At 35.0% G+C, this 23914-nt stretch overlaps 1 protein-coding gene across 14 annotated transcripts in view; it reads right to left on the reverse strand.

Annotated features, from left to right (window-relative positions):
- The window catches only part of PPFIA2 (PTPRF interacting protein alpha 2), a 356002-nt gene that overhangs the window by 222711 nt on the left and 109377 nt on the right, over positions 1-23914 (reverse strand). For 4 of the 14 annotated variants that reach the window (XM_080393246.1, XM_080393243.1, XM_080393242.1 and 1 more), the window contains exon 1: positions 12067-23692. The exons of the other annotated variants lie outside the window; for them this stretch is intronic. In XM_080393246.1, the coding sequence (XP_080249372.1) occupies positions 12067-12147 (81 nt within the window). In that variant the 5' untranslated portion in view covers positions 12148-23692. Of the gene's footprint in view, positions 1-12066; positions 23693-23914 lie in introns of those variants that run through there. 14 annotated transcript variants of the gene reach the window in all.

Consider the following 23914-nt stretch of genomic DNA (forward strand, 5'->3'; position numbering starts at 1 on the left):
TAGAGAGCCACTGAAAGGTAAGATCACTTTTCTGAAGTTCCTTTGCCCAGAAAACCAGAATCAGTGCCAGTGAATAGTGAATACTGACAAAGCTGAGACTCATTATGGACTTCAGATACATCTTCTTTAGTGGCAGAGCTCTGCAAAAGTGAGACTTCCTTGAAAGTACATACAAATTGGGACAGCCTTTCATACTTGTTATGAATGTATGAAGGTATTGTCTACCTTCTAGTCACCAAAGACGGGCTGTGCTGGTAGAGCACCGTATTGGAAGAAAAGATACTTGCTTCTACTGCATTCAGTAGCAGCTGTATTCTGCATATTATTCACTCAGTCATCTTTCTAAACAAGGAACACAGTAGAAAATATCTCAACATAACTTTTACATTTTGTTTTCTTACTATTCAAAAGGATGCAACAAAAAATGGTGACTTCTGAAAGAGGAAAAAGAAACCATACTGAGTACTAAACATGATTATACCATAGCAAATGCAAAATCCAATTAAGCTTTAACTAAAAAGCATGAATGATGCTTCCAAAATTACTTTGATTAAAAGAGGATAGGTATTCAACAACTTTCTAGCAATCCAATTCCAAGAAGCAATTCAAAGCAGTACTCCTCCATAATGAACCCGTTACAGCTTCCCATCATATCTCTAGGAATCCTTTTAAATCCCTTACAATTGCTATCTATAGAGAAGTTTTGTGTGTGCTCGGAAAGATATTATGTTTAAAAACAGAAGTAAAAAGTAGCGTTTCTTGAGGGACAATCTATGTAGAATTGACAGATTCTTTAGTTTAATGGGTAAATTTTAGTTTTGTGTTTGTGTTCCCTACTGACCTGAATTTTTCCTTGGCTCCTTGATTAATAGTTTGGTTAAATGCATTGAGGTTTATACCATTATCTGAAATTAAAACAAACAAACAACAACAACAAAAAGCACCAAACAGCAAACAACAAACTATTTCTGATCATGTCTCTGAGACTGTTCCAAAACTACTCACTCTTTCTTCATTCACTTATATTTGTATGTGAGCTGCGTCACTTTTATGTGTATGAGAAACATAATGGTGACTTATATCTTCTGAAAGGACAGAGGATTGTTTCTTCTGGTACTAAACTGGAAGCTGATAGAGAATTCCAAATTCAGTTTTAATACCACCCTTCGGTTTATTCAAACTTAAAAATCTTTTGGTCTCTTTTACTGACTAGCTGAAAATTCACAGACCACCTCAAGCAAGCTACAATGTTCCCAGCCTGTGGAGATGAGCATACGCACTACTGACATCAGATCTTTATTTGAAGCACAAAGGTTAACGTTGACAGCTTTACTTCAAGCAATAGGTGTGTGTATGTGTGTGTTTAGTGTAAGTTACTAATTTCATTCTTTTACTGAGCACAGTTTAGCAGATATTTAGCTTTATGCTCCGCTGTTCATTACAGTGCTAGCCATGCCATCCAAGGCTTCAGGCCAACACGGGTCATATATGTTTTCAAACCTGATAAGATACATCAAATCTGTCCACTAAGCCAATCTGGAATTCAGGTTCCCAACAACCTGAAACTAGAGACTCAATTTCTAACCTGAAATAATTTTCTGTCTGCCTATTAATAATATAAAAGTATGGTAAAGAAAAGTGGTTTCAAAACAATGTCAAAAAATCTTTTTCTTGCTTCTTCAAAACTGTATATTAATATTTTTTTATTTGCTCAGAAACTTAACATCATAATAATAATGTTCTCCACATAATATTTTAGTAGTAGAGTCCTAGGAAAATAATAAAACACACTGCAAACCTTGAAAAAATTAATCTGAAATGACTGTATGACATTAGAGAGTCAACTTAATCTTTATCAGTATAGTTATATTGACAAATATTAGCTCAACATATTCTGGGCTCCTTCAGAGGCTCTCCCATACCACAATTTAGGATTCACAGAACCCAGCCTTTATTATGAAATGGTGTTTACCACAGCCTGCCATTACAGAAATCAAGTCTACATTAGTGTTTTAGTTTGCATCAGGAGGTCTGAAGCAGATTTCCCCTTTGTCTCAACTTGCTTTGGTTTGTATCATGAAGTGATTTCAGAGTGCCTGAACTGGATGCCTCCTAGACAAAATGAAACTGGAAGATGATCTCTGAGAGTGCATATACTGCTTTCCATCCATTCATGGATATTCAGCCAATGAGACCTGAATAGACCTATTCCAAAATAACCTACTTGGTCTGCAAACGTGGATGACACAGACATCAGATCCTCCTTTTTTGCTCTAGAGACTAACTTTTATTCTTTCACACTACTTGCTAAAGAAGACACAAGCACAGGAATCTGGATCAAGCACCTTCCCTTACACCTCAGCTAGGCTTATAGCACAAGTGTATCTCTATGTGTAATCACACCTTCAATCCATTTTCAGTGCCATTGGCATCTCCCCACCACTCTGGCTTTGCTCAGCACCAACAGTGTTATGGCTGATGGTACAGACCGTCAATCCTCACACTGTGTCACCACCATACAAGCAGTATTAGAATACCTAATTTAAAAAAAAATTAATAAATCAATTCATACTTTGTTAGACCTATCACTAGAAATAACACATTTCATAGGAACAAACATTCTTAGTCATGTAAATCTGTCTAGTTCCTCCTAGTGAAAAAAACAAAACAAAACAAAACAGATCACTTAAATTTCCATGAATCAGTAATTGTAATTCTTGCAGTGGAAATAATGAATCCATATTTTTCTCATTTGCTTACATATCTGAGTGAATCACTGTGCTGAATTATGTCAGCTATCATTTCAAAACCACCCTAGCCTTATAGTCCTTCATAATGTTACTCTAAGAGTAACTGCCATCTGAATATTGAACTAGACAGGAATAGATGAGGAGAAATACAATTTATTTACTGAAATCACTATTAAGAAATTTAGTATTGAAAATCTTGTGATGTGTATTAATGCTACTCCATTCAAAATGGAAATATAACCTATGAATAAAGGTAAAATTTACTTTAATGCTTCTATCACAGTAATTTCCCCAAAATATATATATCTATAGGCTATCAAGCTCCTCAGCAAAAGAGTTTATTCACATCTCAGCTTACTTAAAACTGTTAAAATCATGCATTTTATTGCTTGCCTTCAACCACAGGACATGCCGAGTATTTTGCATTGCCTGCACATGCTTTTTTCACTGCCTTAAGACAGATGTAAGAAAAAGACAAAATTTGCAGGTAGATCACCCACCTTTCAACAGCATAAGCTGATGCTGTTGATAATGAAGACTGTACGAGTAAATGCTACATGAATAACATGCAAGGAACAGATTCTCTTGCCTTACAAATTTATTAATTATGTACAAAAGACTGTGAAGACAAAATGCTTTATATAAAATAGTTAATACTGTGCTAGTTAGTAATTATACTAATTCCGTTTACTTATTTTTTGCAAGTCCACTAAGTTGCTTCTGTGCAACTAATTCTTTCTTTAGACAGTAACTTTCTCCAAATGAAAAACATTTTAAGTGCTGATATACAGCACTTCCAGCTCTTGAAGCACAGCTAATTAACATAGGCTTATCAGCTGATGTAGAGGGCTACATTTATGTTCTTATACTGACTAATTCAGGCTTTCAGACAGTAAAAGCTATACTGAGAAGAATTTTGAAGCTGAAGTTATACAAGGTACTAAAAGCTAGTCAAGACAGCACTAAAAGCTTCCAGTCAAAACACCCTCTTTTAACAAAGACCAGTAAGTGGTACTGTCCTCTGCTCGGTCCATTGTGCAGCAGCAAATCAAGAAGGAGGCAGTGTGATCTAGATCTGAGAAAACTACTGGGAATATATTTGAAATGTACAATGACATCAGCACATCACATACACTTCCTTCCCAGACAGGGACGGCAAAGCTTCAGCAGAGCTGCACAGCAAGATTGGTAATCATCAAGAGAAAATCCATGTAATTTCCAAAGGTTATCATCACAATTGATACTGGATGTTCAGGACACCCATCTACAGGGACAATGTGTGCTCTCAGAACAGGCTATGCCTGTATTATTCTGTTTTTCCCTGTGAGGAAAGATTATTATCCAAACATTCTGCTATATCACTCTATACAGCTTGTGTTCAGTTGAGAGAATGGACCAACCAGTATCAAACCAATAAACATTATTGTGTAATAGTCATTTGTATTCTTACTATTCTGGAAAATACCTGTGCGTTTCTTCCTCTAGTTTTATTTTCCGTTCTATTATGGTGAAAGAAGCCCAGGTTTATAAGCCAGCACTGAAGGCACTTCTGAAATTGAGCCAGAAACATGGTTTCTAGCTATGATTCAGAAAACATACCATGATCCTATTTCTGGAACAGGAGGAAAGGACTCCTCTTGCTATTCCTCCTACTGGTCCCCTGCTTTTATTGGTCACATCCACTCAGATGCAAATGAAACAGCATCTCCGTTTTAGCCCTAGTGCTCCTGGCAGAAAAAGGAAAGGTACCTTCTGACTCTTTATTACTTTGCAAAACAGAATGGGCCAAATTCTGAAAGACAGGAAATCTGCATGGGAAAGGTGCATTGACTGCTCTGCTTGGTTACTGTTCGGTTTCAACACATTAAAAAATGTTATTATGTGCATAAAATATTTTTGTATGACAGGCACAAACCAAAAAAATTCACATAATTAATGACTTCAGACACAAAGCCCTTCTATTTTGTTTTATGTATGTATTTTAAGGTCCTGTATTCTTTGCTTGCTCTAATTATCATATTTTTGGAGCAAACAATTTACTAAGTCTCTACAACTGAAAAGTACTACAGAAAGAATCCTATGCTTGATTATTTTCTTATTTTTTGGAAAGCATGTGTCTCTGTGTGTGCATATGTTTAGTTTCACCTTGTGGCTTTTGAGGAGAAGGATTATCTTCCTGATTTCCACTACTAAATTAATGGTAATTAGGCTTATCTTCATAATATTTCTCATTTCTTCTTTAAGCAATGTGTGTTTCCACCCAGAGGAAGATGCAAGTGTATCTACAGATCAAAACAGTCAGTTAATGTTCAGTCAGATCACCCTTACCAGTTCACTGCATGCAGAACAGCATATTCATAAAAACTAACAGACCATTTTATTGACTGGCTGGAAAAAAAAAAAAACAAAAACAAACAAACCCCAAACCAAAACCAAACAACAACTATGGAAAATGGGGGGCCATGCAGCACTACTGAGTTTTAATCAGGAAGAGTTTCTGTGGTGGCAGTTGGTGCAGCTCTTAGTACGATTCCATCTAAAACTCAGAAGCTAACCAGAAAACAAGTAGCTTTTCAAAAATACTCCATGTCACGGGTACGGACAGGATTGCTGGTGGTGAGGATATTGTCTTTCATGAGCTCTGATGGCCACAAACCACAGTTCTCTGGCACAACAGAATTACACAAAAAATCCCTTGTGCAAACAAAATTATTTCTCTAGATATTTAAGACACATTGCATTAAACCCTTCCCAGTAACACAGTTCTAGGGCTTTTTAGGTGAACACTTAGATGATGTTCTTATTTTTATGTCCGCCTGAATAATTCTGTACCATTTTTGGAGTCCAAGTACCACATTGTCACCAACCCAGTAAAATGATTAAAGCTACTATTTGTCAGTATAACTGGACTGATTAACAAATGCTCACAGTCTTCTCCATTCTACAAAATTAAAAAAAAAAAAAAAAAAGGAGAGAAAAAAAAAAAAGAAAGAAATTAACAGCACTACCAGATGAAACTTATTGGAAGTTTATTTGGTATACCATTTTTCACTTTTTAATGTATAAAATTTGTAAATATTTCTCCTTCAAAATTTTATAATTGTTTGAATACAGACAGCATTAATATTTTGGGGTACATTCAGATTAATACTGAATTAACATGTCTGGATTTGAGCAGAAAAGCTTTAAGTTTGTTCTTCACAAAAGAGGCAATAAAAATACATATCAAAATACTTATAGCAAATAAGAATAACACTCACTTGTGACATAAGACCATCCTTTATTGTCATTTATTTCTGAGTAAAAGAGCATGTAAGCATATTATCACGCTATTCCTCTAAAATTCCTAAATTCCAAAATTATATAAAACCTACTTATACAGCTATAAATATTTCCAATCTGTTTGCAATGCAAATCACTTTATTATTGTCTCCTGCCTTTGACACCGCTCAGACATTTGAATGATTTTCTTTTTAGCTACAGGGTAAAGCACTGTTTTCTACAGGGCCAGCATTACTGTTTTCTGTCACTGTTAACGTACCAGAAGTCTTTAAAAATACCTCACTGTCATCCTTTCTGCCACTGTTATTATTTATATTCACTAACACAGCTTTCAAACCTTCTGAAGTCTATAACAACCTATGTGATCTGTGCCACAACTTTTTGCATACAAACCCGATTATTCAGTTGACTCCTGTTCTAGTTGGCCTTTTAGTGCCATTTACCATCATTACTGATACAAGTTACCAGTCGACTATAGACTTGCAGCTTTCACAAAGAACACGCCTCTAGTATTTTTATATTATATTTTTTAAAAAATAGCACACTACTGTGTTAAGTAAGAAGAGAAAAAAACTTTTATTTAGAAGAGAAAAACCTTTTATTTACACAAAACTAAGGGAGAAATCCCATGCCTGGCAGAGGGTTGCTGGAAAGAGCTGCCCACATGCTTGGCCAGCTGAAGGCTTTGAGATAAGACCTGATTCCACAGCTCTCCTGCGGACCAGGTGACACAGCTCTGAAAGTACACACAAATATTTGGCTCTATTCTGCATGTTGTAGCCCACATATTTTCTACATGTGCAATTAATTCTGCATAGAGTAGGAATAGAATAATCAATACGCATTTTTCAACAATTTTGTAGTGGAATGAATTATCATGTCACATACAAGGTAATAGCCCATCTCCATCACCAAAACCATATATTTTTTTTCATAGAACTGTGGATTTCTGCAAAGAAACTCAAAAGCTGTTATTTTTAATAGTAAAATACGTTGCACAGAAATATGCAAGGCAACCAAGTGATCAAAAAGAAATGGAGTAGCATGGCATACCTGCCCAAAGCATAATCTAATAATAAATGTATGCTAACCAGGGCAATTATAATTTTTTACAAGATACTTTCTCTGATAGGAGAAGCTTTTTGTTTCATTTACTATTTCCATATAAGAAGATACATGAAAGAACAATAGGATTACTGAAACACTAAAACTACAAGACAGTATAAACCACAAGTTCTGCCTAAGTATACAGTTCATTTGAACTATTAATATTGGAATTAACAGGAAAATTAATGAGTGCATCTAGTATTTCTTATAGAATATACTTTTTGTCAGACAGCTCAAATCACATTCTGTACCAGAAAGTAACATTTTTGTTTGTATTCTGTTGTTAATTCACTATCATTGGAGTGCAACATTCATCTGCTAAGAAATAAAACACAGTAGTAATCAGTATCATGGTGATATGTTTTATGTATAGAAACATTTCCCAGTTTCCCAGTAACCCAGTTTCAAACCTTTGATCAGCAATGCAATTTTACAGTACTTCATAGTGTATTTACATCTTTGTCTTATGAATATTTTATGATTTCTCTGCAAGTTCTGTAAGAAAGTGTTTTCCATCTTTATAGACCTTCCGATCATCAGAAAACTTTTTAAAATTGCTTTAACCTCCCAAGGTTTCAGAAAAGACCAGCCCTTAATTCACTACTTGTTAGCAAAAAGGAGTATACCTGTTGTACTAAGAGTTCATTTGAAAACCACAAATCTCATCTGACTATGATTGGCTAGTATTGCTTGCAAATATTTGAAAGTTTGTGTTTATCATTTCTGGAAACTGTTATCACATACTGCTGGTTTTAAAGCTAAAGATTCAGCCAGATTCATGACACCTTGTGTACTGCTGTAGTTGAGCATGTCTGACTCTACTGCACATGCCTAGTTCCTAAGTTCTGCCTATTGGCAAAGTCTTTTAGCCCTGATTTAGGTCTGTGCTTAGATCTGTGTTTTAGATGTGTGCTTAGCTTAACTGAAAGTTACAAGACTTAAAAATGCTGTTCATAGAAAAATTTCAAGGTGGGTTTTTAATTTTTTCCCAAAGATGCTGGAATAGAAAAAAGGCTCTTTCAATTTCAAATTCTGTTCAAATAAATATCTACAATATGAAGATATCTTGAATGTTTAGAAGTTGTGCAAGTTAGTAGCCACATGTATTGCTGTAGACAGCCAATTTAAGAAAACAAAAAAATATTTACTGGATACAATAAACTCCAACGTAAACTTAAGTTGTTTTTAAATGATCAAAGCATTACTACACAACTTTCAAAAATGAAATCTGAAACTTCAAAATGAAGTTCCTTTGTGCTATGCTTTCATTAAAAAAGAAATGACCCCCAAGTTCTCTATAAAAACAGCTTGATTAAAAAATAATTTTTCAGTGCATTGTTCCCCATTTCACAACCAACAACAAAAAAATAAAACTCCTTTTGAATCCATTTTTTTCCACCTGTATCATTATTTTATGCAAATAACTGCTAAATACAGTGAAATACAAGACCAACCAGAGAGCAAGTCAATGTTACTATTTGGACTTTGATATTTACAGTGTTCATGAAAGATACATGCTCACTGTAGGAGTGCTGGCGAACTAATTTATCCACATAGAGTAGTAGAAGCACTATCTTTTCATCAAGCTTGAAGACAAAAAGAAAGAAAATCAGTGCTTTCTGCAATATAGCTGCAGAAGTCTGCCAAGGCTGGCACAAGCAATTTGAGATGAAGTACAGAGATACTGAAATGCAAAGCACTAAGCTTTGGTATTACAAAACTAAAACTTTGTTCATAATAGTGTTGCAACTCCTTCCTTTCATACATTATATAACTCCTTTATATGACCTCCTCTCACATAGTTTTTTAATTGCTTTAATCAAACAGTCTAGAGATCATAGCCTAAGCTTCTTTTAATTATAGCAGGTGGTTCAGCAAGAATACTGAACAAAATCACAAAATCACACTTTCAACTTTTGAAGAATTTCAGAACAGATTCCCTGAACAGAACAAAGGTACTAGGAATTTCATAGTTTCTAGATAGTTGCAGATATTGATGTAATTTTCAAATTCAGTACTTTTTCTAAACACTAGGTGTCCTGGAGACCAAAGAATTTAATAAAACACAACAAGTGGGAGAGAATGGGGAAGCAGAAAATACTGTTTATTCATCCCGTGTCATTGCAGGTGAAAATATTATTTTAAATTTTCCAATTAGGTGTCAAGAAATTCCTTGTTAATTTAATCTACTAAAAATAGTTAATCAGGCAACAAAATCTCTGAATTTGAAAATTTATGGCAGACTTCTGATTTGAATTAATGCTCACTCATAAAGTGAGCACACTTTATAAAGTTGATTTTAAAATATACTATTCAAAGCATTTGATAAAGATCTTAATCAGTGCTCAAAATCTTGTAGACATATCCACTAATTATGATTCTCCCCAGCCCAATTGCAATGTTACATGCATCCCTGTATGGCCAGTCTGATTCCTTGGCCAGTAAAGGCCAATTTGGTCTTATTTCCTAAGAACATCATTGAAATGCTGATAATAAAGTTACAACTTGCAAACATGCCTTGTGCTTCTTTCAGTACCACTTTTGTTGCTTAAAGAATGAATATGTTGCATTTTTTAATCAATGTGCCATCAATTCAGTAGCTTAATCACTCACTACCCTCCATCAGTCAGAATTCACCCTCATCTCTCAATTTTTTATTTGTTCAGTTTTAAACATGCTGGGCATTCATTTTGCTAAGATTATTTTCACACATTTAGGTTAAATACCATCATATATATTTCGAATTAAGAACGATTAAGCTGTCCCATAACTTTGCAAGTTATTCAAATGAAAGAGATTACTTGTCTCATAGAGGTTACACTGTAACATACAGAAACAACAGAATAGGTAAGAAAGCAAAAGGTGAAAGTAGTTTGAAATGGACCAAAACAATTAACAAGAGTCATATGAAGTTCTTCTCAGCAACTATTATATTTGTAAGCAAGGGCTGAAGTAAGTCAAGAGGGAAAGAGAAGATACCACCAACATGGTGGTCAAAACCTAGGAAATAAGGAAAAAAGGAAGCCAAGGGAAGAACTGGAAAGTTTCTTCACATTTCTTTCTTTATACTGTACATATGTAAACAAATAAATAGAAAAAATCATTTTTAAAGTGCACCGCAGGAAAATATGGCCTTTCTTTGGTCGACATTTTTTAATTCTTCAGGAATTCTTTTAGCACTGATAACACCAAGCTGTTCTAGAATACCAACACAGACTATCCTGAATTAGCAGCTTTACATTCCAAGGTCATTTAACTCTACGTTGTTCATTAAGGTATCCAGAAGGCAACAGGAAATTCAGTTCTGTTTCCCTTTTATTTATGGTCCCCTCAGCTTAAAAATCAGCAGGAGATAATTTTTAAAAGGTATTTTTTTGTTTGTGGGATAATGTCTACAATAATCACGCAGATTTTTAGTAGCAACAATACATACTGTAAAAAAAAAAAAATACAATATACATATATATACTTAATTTTTAGTGCCTACTTTCACAAAGTACCGCACACTAAAATAGCCAATCTGGTATCGCAGCAAAACATCCTAATTTTAGTGACTTTTTTCAACTTGACACACTCAGAAAGAATACCTGACATCAGGAACTGTGTTTAAGAGCATAGATAGAGGAGGCTGTACAGAATATTTAGATATCAGTGTGTGAATAAGGTAGTCATGCTGTAGAGGAACAGGCCTGGGGCATTCACGTCTCTGAATCACTGCCAGGACCAGCAGATCGTCACTGTTAGGAGGATGGCACTCTCTGCACAGCCCTCAACTATCATTTGACATCACTGTAAGAAGGGTAAGATAATGCAATTAAAACCAATGGATTAAAAGAAGACACGAATAAATGCAGTCATTCGACCCAAAGAAAGGAGTACCTGTATTTTTCTGAAAGAAGTTTGCCATGCATTTTATGATCAACTTTTAATTGCCTCAGATTGCTCTGGTAGCATAAACAGGATTTTTTACTTATTAAAGACATCACTCTACAATAGCATAAAGTAACCAAAAAGAAAAAAATGTTACACTGTCAGGAATGGGAAGGTTATTTAAATCCTAACTGTATCAGAGGCTAAGCTGAAAAAGTTACTGCTGCCACTTTAAGTAGTGGAGTGTTTGAGTTGCCCTGCAGGGCCAGAGTGCTATAAGGAGCAGCTGGGGCAGGGTGTGTGTGTGGGGGGGTTTATTATAGTTAAATCTTACTGTAGAATTACATCATTTTCCAGAGCAAAGGCACTGAAGATTTCTTTTAATTAAGTCCTGCTGAAAGATGGTTTTAATTAGACTGGTTTGCACATGAGATTCAGAGCGTGTAATAAATTCTTACCTACATACACACTACACACACAAGCTTATTTACCCGAACAAGGCAAAACTTAGCTTAAAACGGAGAACCTCAATAATCCTAACAATAGATTCTAGTGTTCTATCAATTGCACGTGTATGATTACTATCCACATGAACCAAATTAAGCATTAGCTAGCATGAAGCTACATTCAGGATAAATATAAAAAATCCAGACAGGTACAACATACAAAGTTCTAAAAATATTTTTTGTATAATAGGAACTTAGAATTTCTGTATAATGTTAAGACAGTGTTTATCTGAACTAAACAGAAGACAGCGTGGGTCCATCTAAACAACTATAAATCTAATTAATTGTAAGATGATAATATTATTGGGAAAGACAATCGATAGCAAAATCATTGTGAATGCAATTTTGTGTTTGTTTAGGAACAATTTACATGCTGATATTTTTAAGGCAGCAAAATTACTGTGATTATATTGATTTCTTACATATTTTCTCTTACCAATACAAAACTCATTAACACATAAGCTTCTTAACCTATTAGCTACTCTTACTCAAAGTTTACCTATTTTTAAGTACCAAGAAAAATCCTTTCTGTTTTATTAAAGTTCACTTACCTGAAAAGTATAAAACCGGGTCCCATTAGGAGGATGCACTTTAGGAGAAGCAGAGACAGTGTTCATATCCAAGAATATCATTTCTGGTCACACATACAATACAATCCACAGTGAGCTACAGATGCAGAGTAGAGCACTAAGCTCTGAGATAAATCCTTTCATATATTTAGGGAGGCAATTGTACAAAATGCAGTCTGCCCCATCCGTTTAGACGTATAGTGACAGCACTTTGAGTTCCTCATTCCTACATCTGTGAGCTAAACTCTAAAGGTCATCACTCCCTGACCTCTAGCTCAGCTAGCCCTTCAAAATATACACAATGAATAGAAATCAGAAATGCCGAAGAAAAGAGGGCTAGAACCTACAGTATGTGGAGCTTGTGCAGAATCTGGCAATGCTTTGGACCTGCCCATCTGTTCTCAGTGATAATCACCTCCCTCCACCACAGCCTTGCAAAGTGATTATGCTAAGCATCCCAGTTAACCAATAACACACAGTTTCATTTCAAGCAAGCAAGCACAGTGAAAAACAGAGGACCTCTTCTGACTAACCTGAAGCATGTCTTGTGTTCAGTTTATAGCTGTATTTGATAACAATGATAATTTTATCATTTTACTTGCTGACAGCTACGTTAACAGATATCAGCTTGCTTTAAATAACACAAACGTGGGTTTTTTTTTTTTTGCTTTGACTGTTTTGCCTAGATAAAAGAAACAATGTATTGCTCTGCAAATTAATATTTTTTTTACATTTCTTAAATTTTGTGGTACTACTACGGATTGCAGGTAGTGGGAAAAATAAGTATCTGTGAGACTGCTACAGAGCTACAGTTTAAATGCAATACACATTATAAGACTATTTTATCAGTCCTTCCTCATTCTTTTTTCTCATTTTCAGTCTGAATCTCTATTTACAAATACTTACCTCACATTACTAAGTAGAAGGTTGAAATTTTATTCTGAGCCTTACAGTGTTTCACAAAGCTATCGACCTACAGCTTAGCTCATTAGCTATATACAGTATCTTCAAAAAAAGTTATTTTTTAAGTTCAATAATACTTGTGAAAACCTGCTTTGAACATCCATTGCATTTTTTCTTCACACACAGATAATTTGAACTATGTGAAGATGTTAAAGTTATATTCAAAGAACTCAACACCTTTTAGCAACAAAAAAATAAGTGTTCCATTTACAAAAATTGAAAAGTAAGGTTTCAGTAAAGGGTAAAAAATGTAAAGTAGTCGGAAAACTAACTCTACATGTTCTGTCAAGCACTTTGTATTTTATTCATAAGATTTAAAAGACAGAGAAACCACTTAAGAAACAGCACTTTCAAAATGAAACTTGTCAGAAATCTAAAAGCCTGGTGAGTTGCCAGGCTGACTCTGTTTTTTATTCTGTTTTATCTTAATGCTTTTAGCAACTGAAGATAATACAGCTTCTCAAGTAAAATGACTATGAAAGGAGTTGGTATAGATGCAGAGATGTCTGCCCGTTTAAATGCATATGTCAGTGTGGTGCATATCACAATAATTGTATTTTGTAAGGCAAAGAGAAAAAAAATCTTCTTAGATCCTAGTTATATCCAACAATTTCTTATCATTATCATGATACTGCTTCCATAACATTTACTTAAAGTGAAAACTTAATGTCTGGAATATCTTCTTGAGACCTACATTTCAGATTACAGATTATTCTCTCCTCTTTGAATTCTCTTCCAGAAGATCTAGATGCTGGTATTAGCAAAGGGGCCTCTCAACTGGTCAAAAGAAAGATACCAGATTGCTGGTAATCTGAGTATACAATCTTTTGTTCTGAGCTGATACTTTCACCTTTACAAGCTACCTACCAAATATGTGCTATTTCCTCACGGTGCAATGAAAAGTTTATTTTATGGTCACTTAAGATCATTTGCCCTGAAAGATGACAGAAATTTACCTCTTAGTTTCCTCATCAAATGCATAATTTGAAGAATTCATGTGCAAAATCCCATGTACATTTCTCCAATAGACAACTACTTTCACTACAAAATAATGGTGCCTATTAGCTTGATCTTCTCTTGCTTCAATTTTCACTTTTTAATCCGCATTTCTACAAGGGATATAGGAAACTTAGTTCATCTTCCCATATCAGCATTTCCTAGACCTCAAGCTAATCCATTCCTAAAAAAAAAAAAAAAAATTGTCAACATTTTTACGAAATGGTCAATACCAAAGTTAAACGTAAGTGCTCTAGTGAAAGCCTCAATAACGTTTTCCATGATTGCAATGCTACTGCTGTATTTTTACTCGCTAGTTCCCTATTTGTTCCTTAAGGAATGTATATCATCTTCTAGCTGCAGCCTGCCACTGGGAGCTCTTACTGGGATCACTGTTCACCATGACTTAGCTGCCTATTATTTTGGAAGAATTACTGCTTTTCAAAATACTGTTCCCAATCTTTTTATCTGTTGATTTAGCTTTCCTGCTTAGGTAAAAGAATTTGCACTTAGGAAACCCACCACCAACAACAATAAAAATCCAACAACACCCCCTCCCCATGCATTTAAGTTTCAAGAAACACAACTCCCTAGCTACTCAGTATAGATCTGGAGAGAAGGCATGGCATCATACCTGTTGTTCTATCTCTCCACCAACTTTTACCTCATTATGGAAATGCTTCCAGTGATGACTATAGATTTTATTTTAGCTCACTGTGAAACTAACCAACACCATGTTCTTGCAGGACCCTCATAGAATCAGAACATAATTTTGATCTAACACTCAAACAGCTTGAAAACAATTGTGCAGAACAGTGGTGTTCTGAAAAACCTACAAGCAGCCTCCTCTCAAGAATTAGTTGGGGTATAGGTAAATTCAGTAAAGTATGATCTGATGAATGGTGGAATGTGTGTTCATGATTACAGAAAAAGACAGTCACATTTCAGAAAATCCAGCAGCCCCAAGCTGGGGTTCAGCAATCTCCTCGAAACAAGGAACTGAAACCAGGTCTCCCAGGTCTTATTGAATGCCACAACCACTAAGCTGGGTATCAAGCAACACAGCCTGAAAGTAAGCAGAAAGTGGAAGAGAATAAAGGAAACTGAAGAGAACCAACAGGACAAATGGAGAAACAGGCCTATAGACCATGACCACAGATCAGCAGTAGAATTGCTCACAAAGGATGTATTCCCAATTCAAATACTTGCTCCAGGGTGTCTTCCAATGAATGATTTAATTATTACATGAAGTAGAAGAGTTGTAATGGAGGAAAAAATCTCCTCTATAAAAAGTAAACCAATAAGAGTATGAGATGAGGCAATGCTCCTGAGATGGCTTTAGTTCCAATTACTTTTGAATGTATTACTTACCAAGCTCTGAATCTGTATTACATGTGTTATGTTGACTTTTCATTTTAATTACATGTCCCTCTCCAAAACTTTGTGTGGGTATAATTTCTTGTAAAAAACTGGTGTTCTTTTTCGATGTATAGCCTACTATCTTTTATAGTAGATACAAAAATATAAATATATGTTGACACATGTAGATATATATGTATTGAAAAATCATTAAGTTACACATTTAAAAAGGTGTGTATATATATTGTGTATGTATTCAATCAGACCATTATGCGAAGTACTTTGAAATCTGACTGCGGAGACAAGATGCACTTTTTAAAACTGACAAACACACTTAGCATTTTAATATGCTAGTGCTTGTGTGATATAGTTTCTCTTCAGAATATGTAGTGCAATAGAAAAGCAGATGTTTTGAGTTAAGATTTATATCACCAACACTTATTAAATTAGATGAGTAATTATCCAGAAACATGGACTTTATATCACAAACTGTTCTCATTTCTGACTATCATGGAAAATCATGTTAAAGAAACATGCCTTCCTCCGGGAGCAGAGACAGCGTGTGATTTTCAGAACGTTAGAGCTTTGACATTAAACCTAGACCGCACCATTTTTACTTCACAGTCACAGAAACCCTACTAAGCTGCTAAAATCTATAATACTGTACTTCAACTGATGTTTCTTTAATATCTGCTGTCATAGACATCAATATAGGAGTATTATAGGATACATTATTCATCTGGCTAAAATTCCCTGAATTTGGTTTAAACTGAAAACTGGCAATGTTTAAAGAGCTCTGATCTCCAACTATTTGTGGCTGAAAAGATGTTAAACCTTTACCACAGTTCAGACAAAAGATATTCAAATTACATATCAAATTGCAGTGAATATCTACATTGCATCTAATTGTTCACATCCAAATTCATTTACAATTCCTTTTACTCATTTAATGAAGTTCTACCAAAAGTATTTCCATTTTTCCATCAAAAAAGCAATGCAAAAAACATTTTCTCTGACAAGTTAATATACTTTAAAGAACACATAAAACTCATACATACCAAGTTTCAGAAACTAACCCTTCCCAACTCCTATAGCTCCCAGAAAGCAAAGTGGGAGGGAGAATTAAGGAAAGTGAAACACAGTTCAAGGAAGTTTTTGCTCCCTTTCAGCCTTTTGGTACAAACAGAAAATACTTTTAGAATGAGAGACTTGTAGAAATAGATCAGTTTAATCTTATTGATAAGTGAAGTCTGTTACTCATCCTGTTTCTGTAATTAATAGCTGATTATCAACATTTTCCATCATTGTTCTTTGTATCTTGAATATTCAAATACCAATGTTTGTACAAGGAAGCACGTCTTACTACAGGAAGTACTGGTACCAAGTCAGTATGTACTTCTGAGCCCTAATTTATCTTCAAACAGAGATTTGTGTAACCCATGAAAGCAAGTACACTGTAGAACAAAGTATCTTGTTAGCTGTATAAACTGTATGCCAGCAATAGTAGAGGATAAAACATGTCCCAACAGGTGTATTCTGTGCAACGGCTTCCCTTTCAAGCACAAGTACAGTGACTGAAGTTTTGAGAAGAAATGCAAATATTAATGTAATTCCTTTTTGAAGTACCCTTGCTTTGTTGTGTATACTGGGACATTTTACCAAGTATTGCAATTAATTTCAAAAAAACAGAGTCAATATTGACCAATCAACTTCAAAATTTCATAACAATTTATCTTTTAAATGGCAAAATTCAGAATTCATTTTCTAACACTATCTCTATGTTATAACACATCATTAAAATTAAAATCACTGACTCAATGTCTAAGTGAGTTTATGAATACAGGAGCTAATCCAGTGTTCTACAACTTATCAAGTATGCAGTCCATAATCAACAAGCACCAAATGCAACCACAATGCAAATAAGTCCAAAATGCTTGACTTTGCAATTTGTTTACTTGAGTAGAAGCAAAATTTCCCTTCCTTTTGTGCATTGTAGACAGGCAATTGTTGACCACAGCTAGGACTCTTGTGCAGCAGTGGCCTACAATATTCTGGTCATCACAGGTGTGAGAAATTTTCACGCTCTCAAGGCTTATTGATTAAATAGTTCTATACCTGATTCACTTTCCACATGGTTCAACAAAGCTGTGATGAAATATCCAAAGTTCCATTTTGTTTTTCTTAAAACACTTCAATTTCTCAGCACTGGATATGTGTTTTCTCTGAGTAACTTGACCACCAGTAAATCAAGGTTGTACACAGACAGAAGCTTATTAGGTAACTGAAATGAACCTGATATAAATGCTGGGTTTTATTTATTTTTAAGTTGTGTTGGTGACAGTGACTCACTGAGTGAATCTAAAAAAGAAACTGAATGAAAACATAATGCTTCAACATAGAAAAGTGTTCTGCACATTGAGCATAATGTGAAAGTTAAAGGAGGAGAGGATAGCAGAGTTGAGGAATATGTAATGAAACAAACAAAAATTGAGGGAAGATTTATCTGTGTTACACTAAGTTGTATCTTACCTGATTTGAAAAGATACACGCTTTTCTCCATGACTTGGGCTTCAACTGCCAAAAGCACAGATACTTACTTATATTTAGTATACAACCTGTGTTGTCTGCCATTCACTTCCATGCCAGGAATTACTATGTTTCTGTTTTGTGGCATAACTAGATATTTCATGAAAAAGTCTAGAGGCTCTTTGCAATTAAAGATACTTTTTAATGTAGAATCATAGCAGTGACTGCATTTTGGAGTATTTTCAATAAAATTCCAGTCAAATCTAACATTAACTTGTGATGAATCAAGACCAAAAAATTTGAAACTAATGTCATCCCAGATGTTGCAAAGAAATAATGAAAACAGCTTGTTATTTCACCCTGCGTCATATCACTTAGGTATCACTTTTGTTATTTACATCCCTTCAGTTGCTTATATTGTAACATTATACACAGTGGTTTACACTGCACTTGGCAAAATAAGCGTTGTTTCTTACCAGTAAATGTAGAATCTAAATCACATCAATTACTGCAAAGGATCACAGTACATTAAAGATGAGAGAAGTTATGAAAGTACATAGGAGAGGATAATCATTGTCTATGTATCATCCTCAGCAGAGAGGTTTTTTTCTTTTTAAATGAACATCTTATGTTATGAGGTTAAAAACAGGATGAGGGCCTATGATGGAGAAACAAAAGAAGATACACATTTGAGATAATGTGTTCAAGCACTACAATTTAGCGCAGCACACTATGAATAGGCATCCTCTCTAACCTGCCTCTCCTGCCTTCAAAAAAGATTTTTTTCTTCCTGACAGCATTGTTTTATTCATTTTCACTCCTTCCATGTATTTTATATCTATTCTGCAGTCTTTACATACAGTGAGATGTATCCTGTTCTACAAGTATAAAAACTATTCAGAGAATAAACTACTAATGAAAATGAGTAGCAGAATTATATCTAGACAATAAAGGTTGTCAGGAAAGCTTGTACCAAGGCAACCGTCTTTGTCATTTATTTCTGCTCCATCTGGAAAATATCTTTTGTCTTAATGAGTGATGCAGGTTGCTAAACTGGTACTTTGACTAAGAACTTAAAGGTCTGAATCAAAAGCTAAAATTCACAACTGATTAGTCCTGTATTTTACATGGGAACTGTGAATACTCACTTGAGTAAGGGCTGTGGATATCAGTAGGCCTTTGCAGAAAAAGGTCTGTTTGTTTTCTGTCTCGATTAAAATTTCATAATACTTCCATAGTGTCTGAACTTATTTCTGATTGAAATGAACATAAACTGGAGGAACATGAATAACCAGAATAAAATCCATAAAACTGCATAATCATGCCTTCTTTTACATTGTGCAAGAATTCAAATATCACTGACACTAATAAAATTCCCAGAAGTAGATTTACCCTAGTACCTTTTCTGTTCTGAAGCTAAGTAGAGCAATGATTCTGAATTGGTTTACAACCCTTGGAATTGGAATCTGCTTAAGGACTGTTAAAGACAACAGTATTTGCAGTCATACTTCCAAAAGCAGTAATTAATTAGGTTGTTTAACTGAAGACATCTTTCCTCTAATTTTCAAGGATGGTCAGTCTTTGAACAGCCTTCCTAAGTCACTTCATCCCTGCTGATGCTATTATATGCCATTTTGAACATCAGGTCTCACTGTTGTACATGTAACAGGACAACTACTTGGAGTAACTGACCAAGTCTGAATATGTCAGACCTGTTGCTCCAGCTCTATTCACAAAATGTAGTCTTCTACAGATGATGCAAACCTTCTAACACTTTTTTTTTTCTAGAAGTACATACCACAAATCAATAATAACATATTAGCTTGAAAAGACTGCAAGACTTTGCTATAGTGCACATCTCTTCATTGTCATACATACAGCCTTACAGAGATAAGCAGTGATGGCAGAAAGCAGAAAGAGTGTCCCTTCTAAAAATGTACCCTATTTCCTCTGCAGTTGTCCTTAACCTCTTGATGCCATTTTCCCTTTCAAAAGTCAGTGGGAGTGTTTGTGTAGTGATGCGGTCTAAAAATCATCTTTCCAACACAGAAAAGATATGGGATTATAAAACAAAACAGTCAATACTGTCCTGAGGGCAAATGGCTGTTCCAGCTCTTGACTCAGCAAACTTTCATTTCCCCTTACAAGCTATTATAAAAATACAGAACGATCCAGCAACTGCATACCCATTTAGTAGAAGCAAACGTTGCATTTTTCTGGGAAGAAAATTATGATATACAAATACAGCTGAAAGATACTTTTCCAGTGTTAGGAAATGTGAATTCAAATAATTTTTTTTTTTTTCCTTCGTAATTCAGACTTGGGTAATCATACAATGTGCTGTGCTGATTAATGCTGATTTAATATTGGTTTTCAATTACTGTATTTATCTTTCTGAAAACTTTGACAGAAAAGTTGAAAGGCAACAGCATAAAAACACCATTTTCTGAATCTTTGGGCTAAATGGCTTCAAAGCATGCTAAATCTTAAAAAAAATACTAAGTCTTAATCTTAGTAGCCACCTTTATTCTTTATTAAACATGTTTTTTGGAAAAAAAAATGGGACTGGATATTAAGTAACATAGTATTTATAAGACATAGAAAAAACAAAAGTATTTTTATTCCTTTTCCGCACTCAGTCTAGATGACAAAAAAAGGGGGAAAAATACCTTTCTATAATCATCATGCAATTGACTAAGCAGCATTATTCACGATATATCTTGCCATATGTCTAAAAAGTGCCATAAAACTATAAGCAGTGTAATATATATGTTCTTAACATTCTTATGGCTTAAGCCATATCTCCAGCTAGAAAATTAAGATGAAGATGGATCAATAATTAAGAAATGTGTGTGCCAATAACTGAAGAAAGAACTGTCATTATTAAAGATCACAGTCTAAAAACATACACTCGGACTGGACGGTCAGGAAAAATAGATACTTGACAAAAGCATAAAAATGTAGTCAAACCTAAATTAAACACCGTGGTACTGACACAGTACAGCTCTCATCTTCAAACAGAATCTTGTCCCTTCTGCATGGTAGCAGATGACTACTGCCAGGTGTTCTGTGCTCATAGCTCATTCTGAAAATAGTGAAAGCTTAGCAGTAAGACTATAAAGATGCTAGATCAAACAAAGAGTATTATTCATGGACAGAGAGCCTCAGGTGGAGAGATACCAGGCAGAAAGCTGAGAATTATGTGGCTGCTGTCAAGCAAGGACTACATCCCCACATTGAAAGCTCCTAACCAATGCATGTAAGGTAGCTTTTCCATGTCTGTCTTTCAAGGAAGCAATGGCAGGAATGAACATCAGCATCTTCTGGTGGGCTTTATTTGAGCACAAGTGCCAGTTTGTGTGTTACTGCAGGCTCCCTTTAAAGTCAATAGACAGGCACTTTCAAGGGGCACTGCTTCTGACCTATTTTAGATGTCTATTTTAGTTTGAAATGAATCACACCACAGAGGTGGGAGGCAATAAAGACAGCAATGCCTACACTGTAGGTGTCTGAAGTTAGGTGCAGTGAATCCTACCCTGGGAGCATGAACTGAATGTTAAACAAGTCATCAAAATATGACAAGAAAATATTATGATCAAGGACAAAAAGCCCCACCACTGGTTAAGTACACCTGAGGGAAATTTACTATATTAGAAATCACTATTCCTATAACTATGTGAAACAAAAAAAAAAAAAAAAAAAACAAACAACAAAAACCCAAACCTGAAAATGGCTTGTTGTACTTTCCTAAAATAAATGATGTGAAAAGCAACATTCACAGCAACAAATTCACAGTCTTAGCCAGATTCAGCCTGCTGTTATAATCACATGCAAGATTAACATTCTAGACTAAGATATAGAACATTACAGAGCATGGCAAAATTAACTGCAAAATTATGCACGTTTTTTAAAAGGAGATAATGTGACACAAACAAATCACATCTACAAGGTTAACTAACATAGCAACATCAGGCCAGGCAGTTCCTAATTCCTAGGACTATATCTGTGCTTATTTCATGTTCACTGTGCTTATTTAATGTTCATATAATGAACTTCAGATGTATATAAAATATATGGACCTACGGCTAATACAAGAGTAAAATCACAGTATTTGTCATATGTAGAAAATTTTCCTAACTGAAGTGCATTAGGAAGAATTTGCACTTGGGAAAAAAAAAAATGGTGCAAGCCAACCACAGATTTAACTTGTATTAACCATATAAAAGTTTAGTCCTTCCTGAGTCTGACATAGTATGTATTCTTAACAGTATCTTATGGGAAAGACCCATGGAAAAATAATACACAGAATATAATTTGACTTCATCAGTTTTAAATGTTTTCATCTCACCTCCACTCACTGGCCTCTATTCTGTTAAGAAAATAGATATATTTGGTGCAGCTCCTCTAGAGCAGTTACATTTTACTTAAATATGTTGTGGTTTATTTCTTCTTTAACCAAACAATGCTAATCCTGCCAGCCTCTCTTCACTTAAAAATTCCTTCTTATCCCTAATTACTTTCACTATCTGCGTCTACATGTCCAGATAGCAGCTTACCATGACAGAATATGTCTTGCTCCTTCTCCATACATCCAGACGGAAATCAAAAGAAAACATTTTATCTTACTCCTACTCCCATCCATTTATCAAGAGTTCAAACCTTCTAGTTGACACACGGAAAACAGCACTGAAATTGCAGTAACAGTGGTTTGCTGAGATTGAACAACATTGCACCTCAGAGTAAACAGGTGGCATACAAACCAAGTTAGACAAGCACAAACACAAACTGTAACTGAAAGCTTTCGGACACTGACCAAGAAAGTAGATTCAGTAAACGACAGTTTTCTACGATTGCACTCCCTTTTTGACTGAAAAAACTAAAATACCCATGGATGCGGTTTGACAGACAAGCAAGATAGAACAGTTGGGAAAATAAATCAGAGATGAGTCAACAATTTAAATAAAACTTGTGATTTTATTTTTTTTAAATTCCAAATGACTCATTCATGAATATCTCCCCATAATTTTCCACTACATACACTCCGCCTCATAATATTTGAACAGATGAACTTGGTTTCTGTTCAAGCTAAACAAGGTATTTTATTGCTTCATATGTCTCTGAACTGTTCACATATTAACCGGTGAACTTTTCATTTGCTTTACAAGAATTTTGAAAAATTCTTCATAATTTCTGCAATTTCATTTCTGCAATTAATGCATCTAAAAGGTAAAATGGTAAACAGTTATTAGAGAACAAATTGTCCATTGTGGAACACTGAATGTTAGATTAAAAATGCCATGTTATACCAAGCTGCATCATTAAAAATTCTCCTTTTTCATGAGGGCTAAAAATAAGCTTTTATGATTATCAGTAACTTTCAACAAGCACAAATCTGATTCATGGAAACCCTTTCACAGACTCTTTTTTCAGCTCAGTTGTTTCTTTCTTCAGTTTAGACAAAGATCAACCTCCTAATCAATCCCATCCAAAAAATTACTTTGTTTCACTGTTACAGCACATTTCTGGTGCTGCTCACTGAGTCACTGGAGACATTAACTGGGCAAGAAAGAAGCAGGCATAACCTGTCAAAGCTAAAACAGAAGAGGTAGCAAAGTTGGTATGGAGGCTGTGAAATCTTTAGAGGGGAAAGGAAAGCTCTATTTATAGCAGTAAACTAAATGTGCTTGGGAAAGTTCCCAATTGTTGTGGCCAGCTGGCACAGAAGAGTACACAAATATGCTAGTCAACACTGAAGTGTCCAAAGAGGCTGCATGCAAAGAAGTGTCCAAAGAGGCTGCATGCAAACTGCTTACTGGGAATGGTCCCTGCAACAGCCCTGTTCCCACACCATACTTAGGAATCGCCTGGGAAAAGTGTAAATCTGTGAATGAAAAGAGTGCCAGGTTCTGCGCCAGCAGATTATTACTACAGATGATTGTGTTTGACCATCCACAAACATTTCCCAGTACTCTTTGATTTACTAGCG

The sequence above is a fragment of the Falco punctatus genome, assembly GCF_963210335.1.
Source record: "Falco punctatus genome assembly, chromosome: 6".
NCBI lineage: Eukaryota > Metazoa > Chordata > Aves > Falconiformes > Falconidae > Falco > Falco punctatus.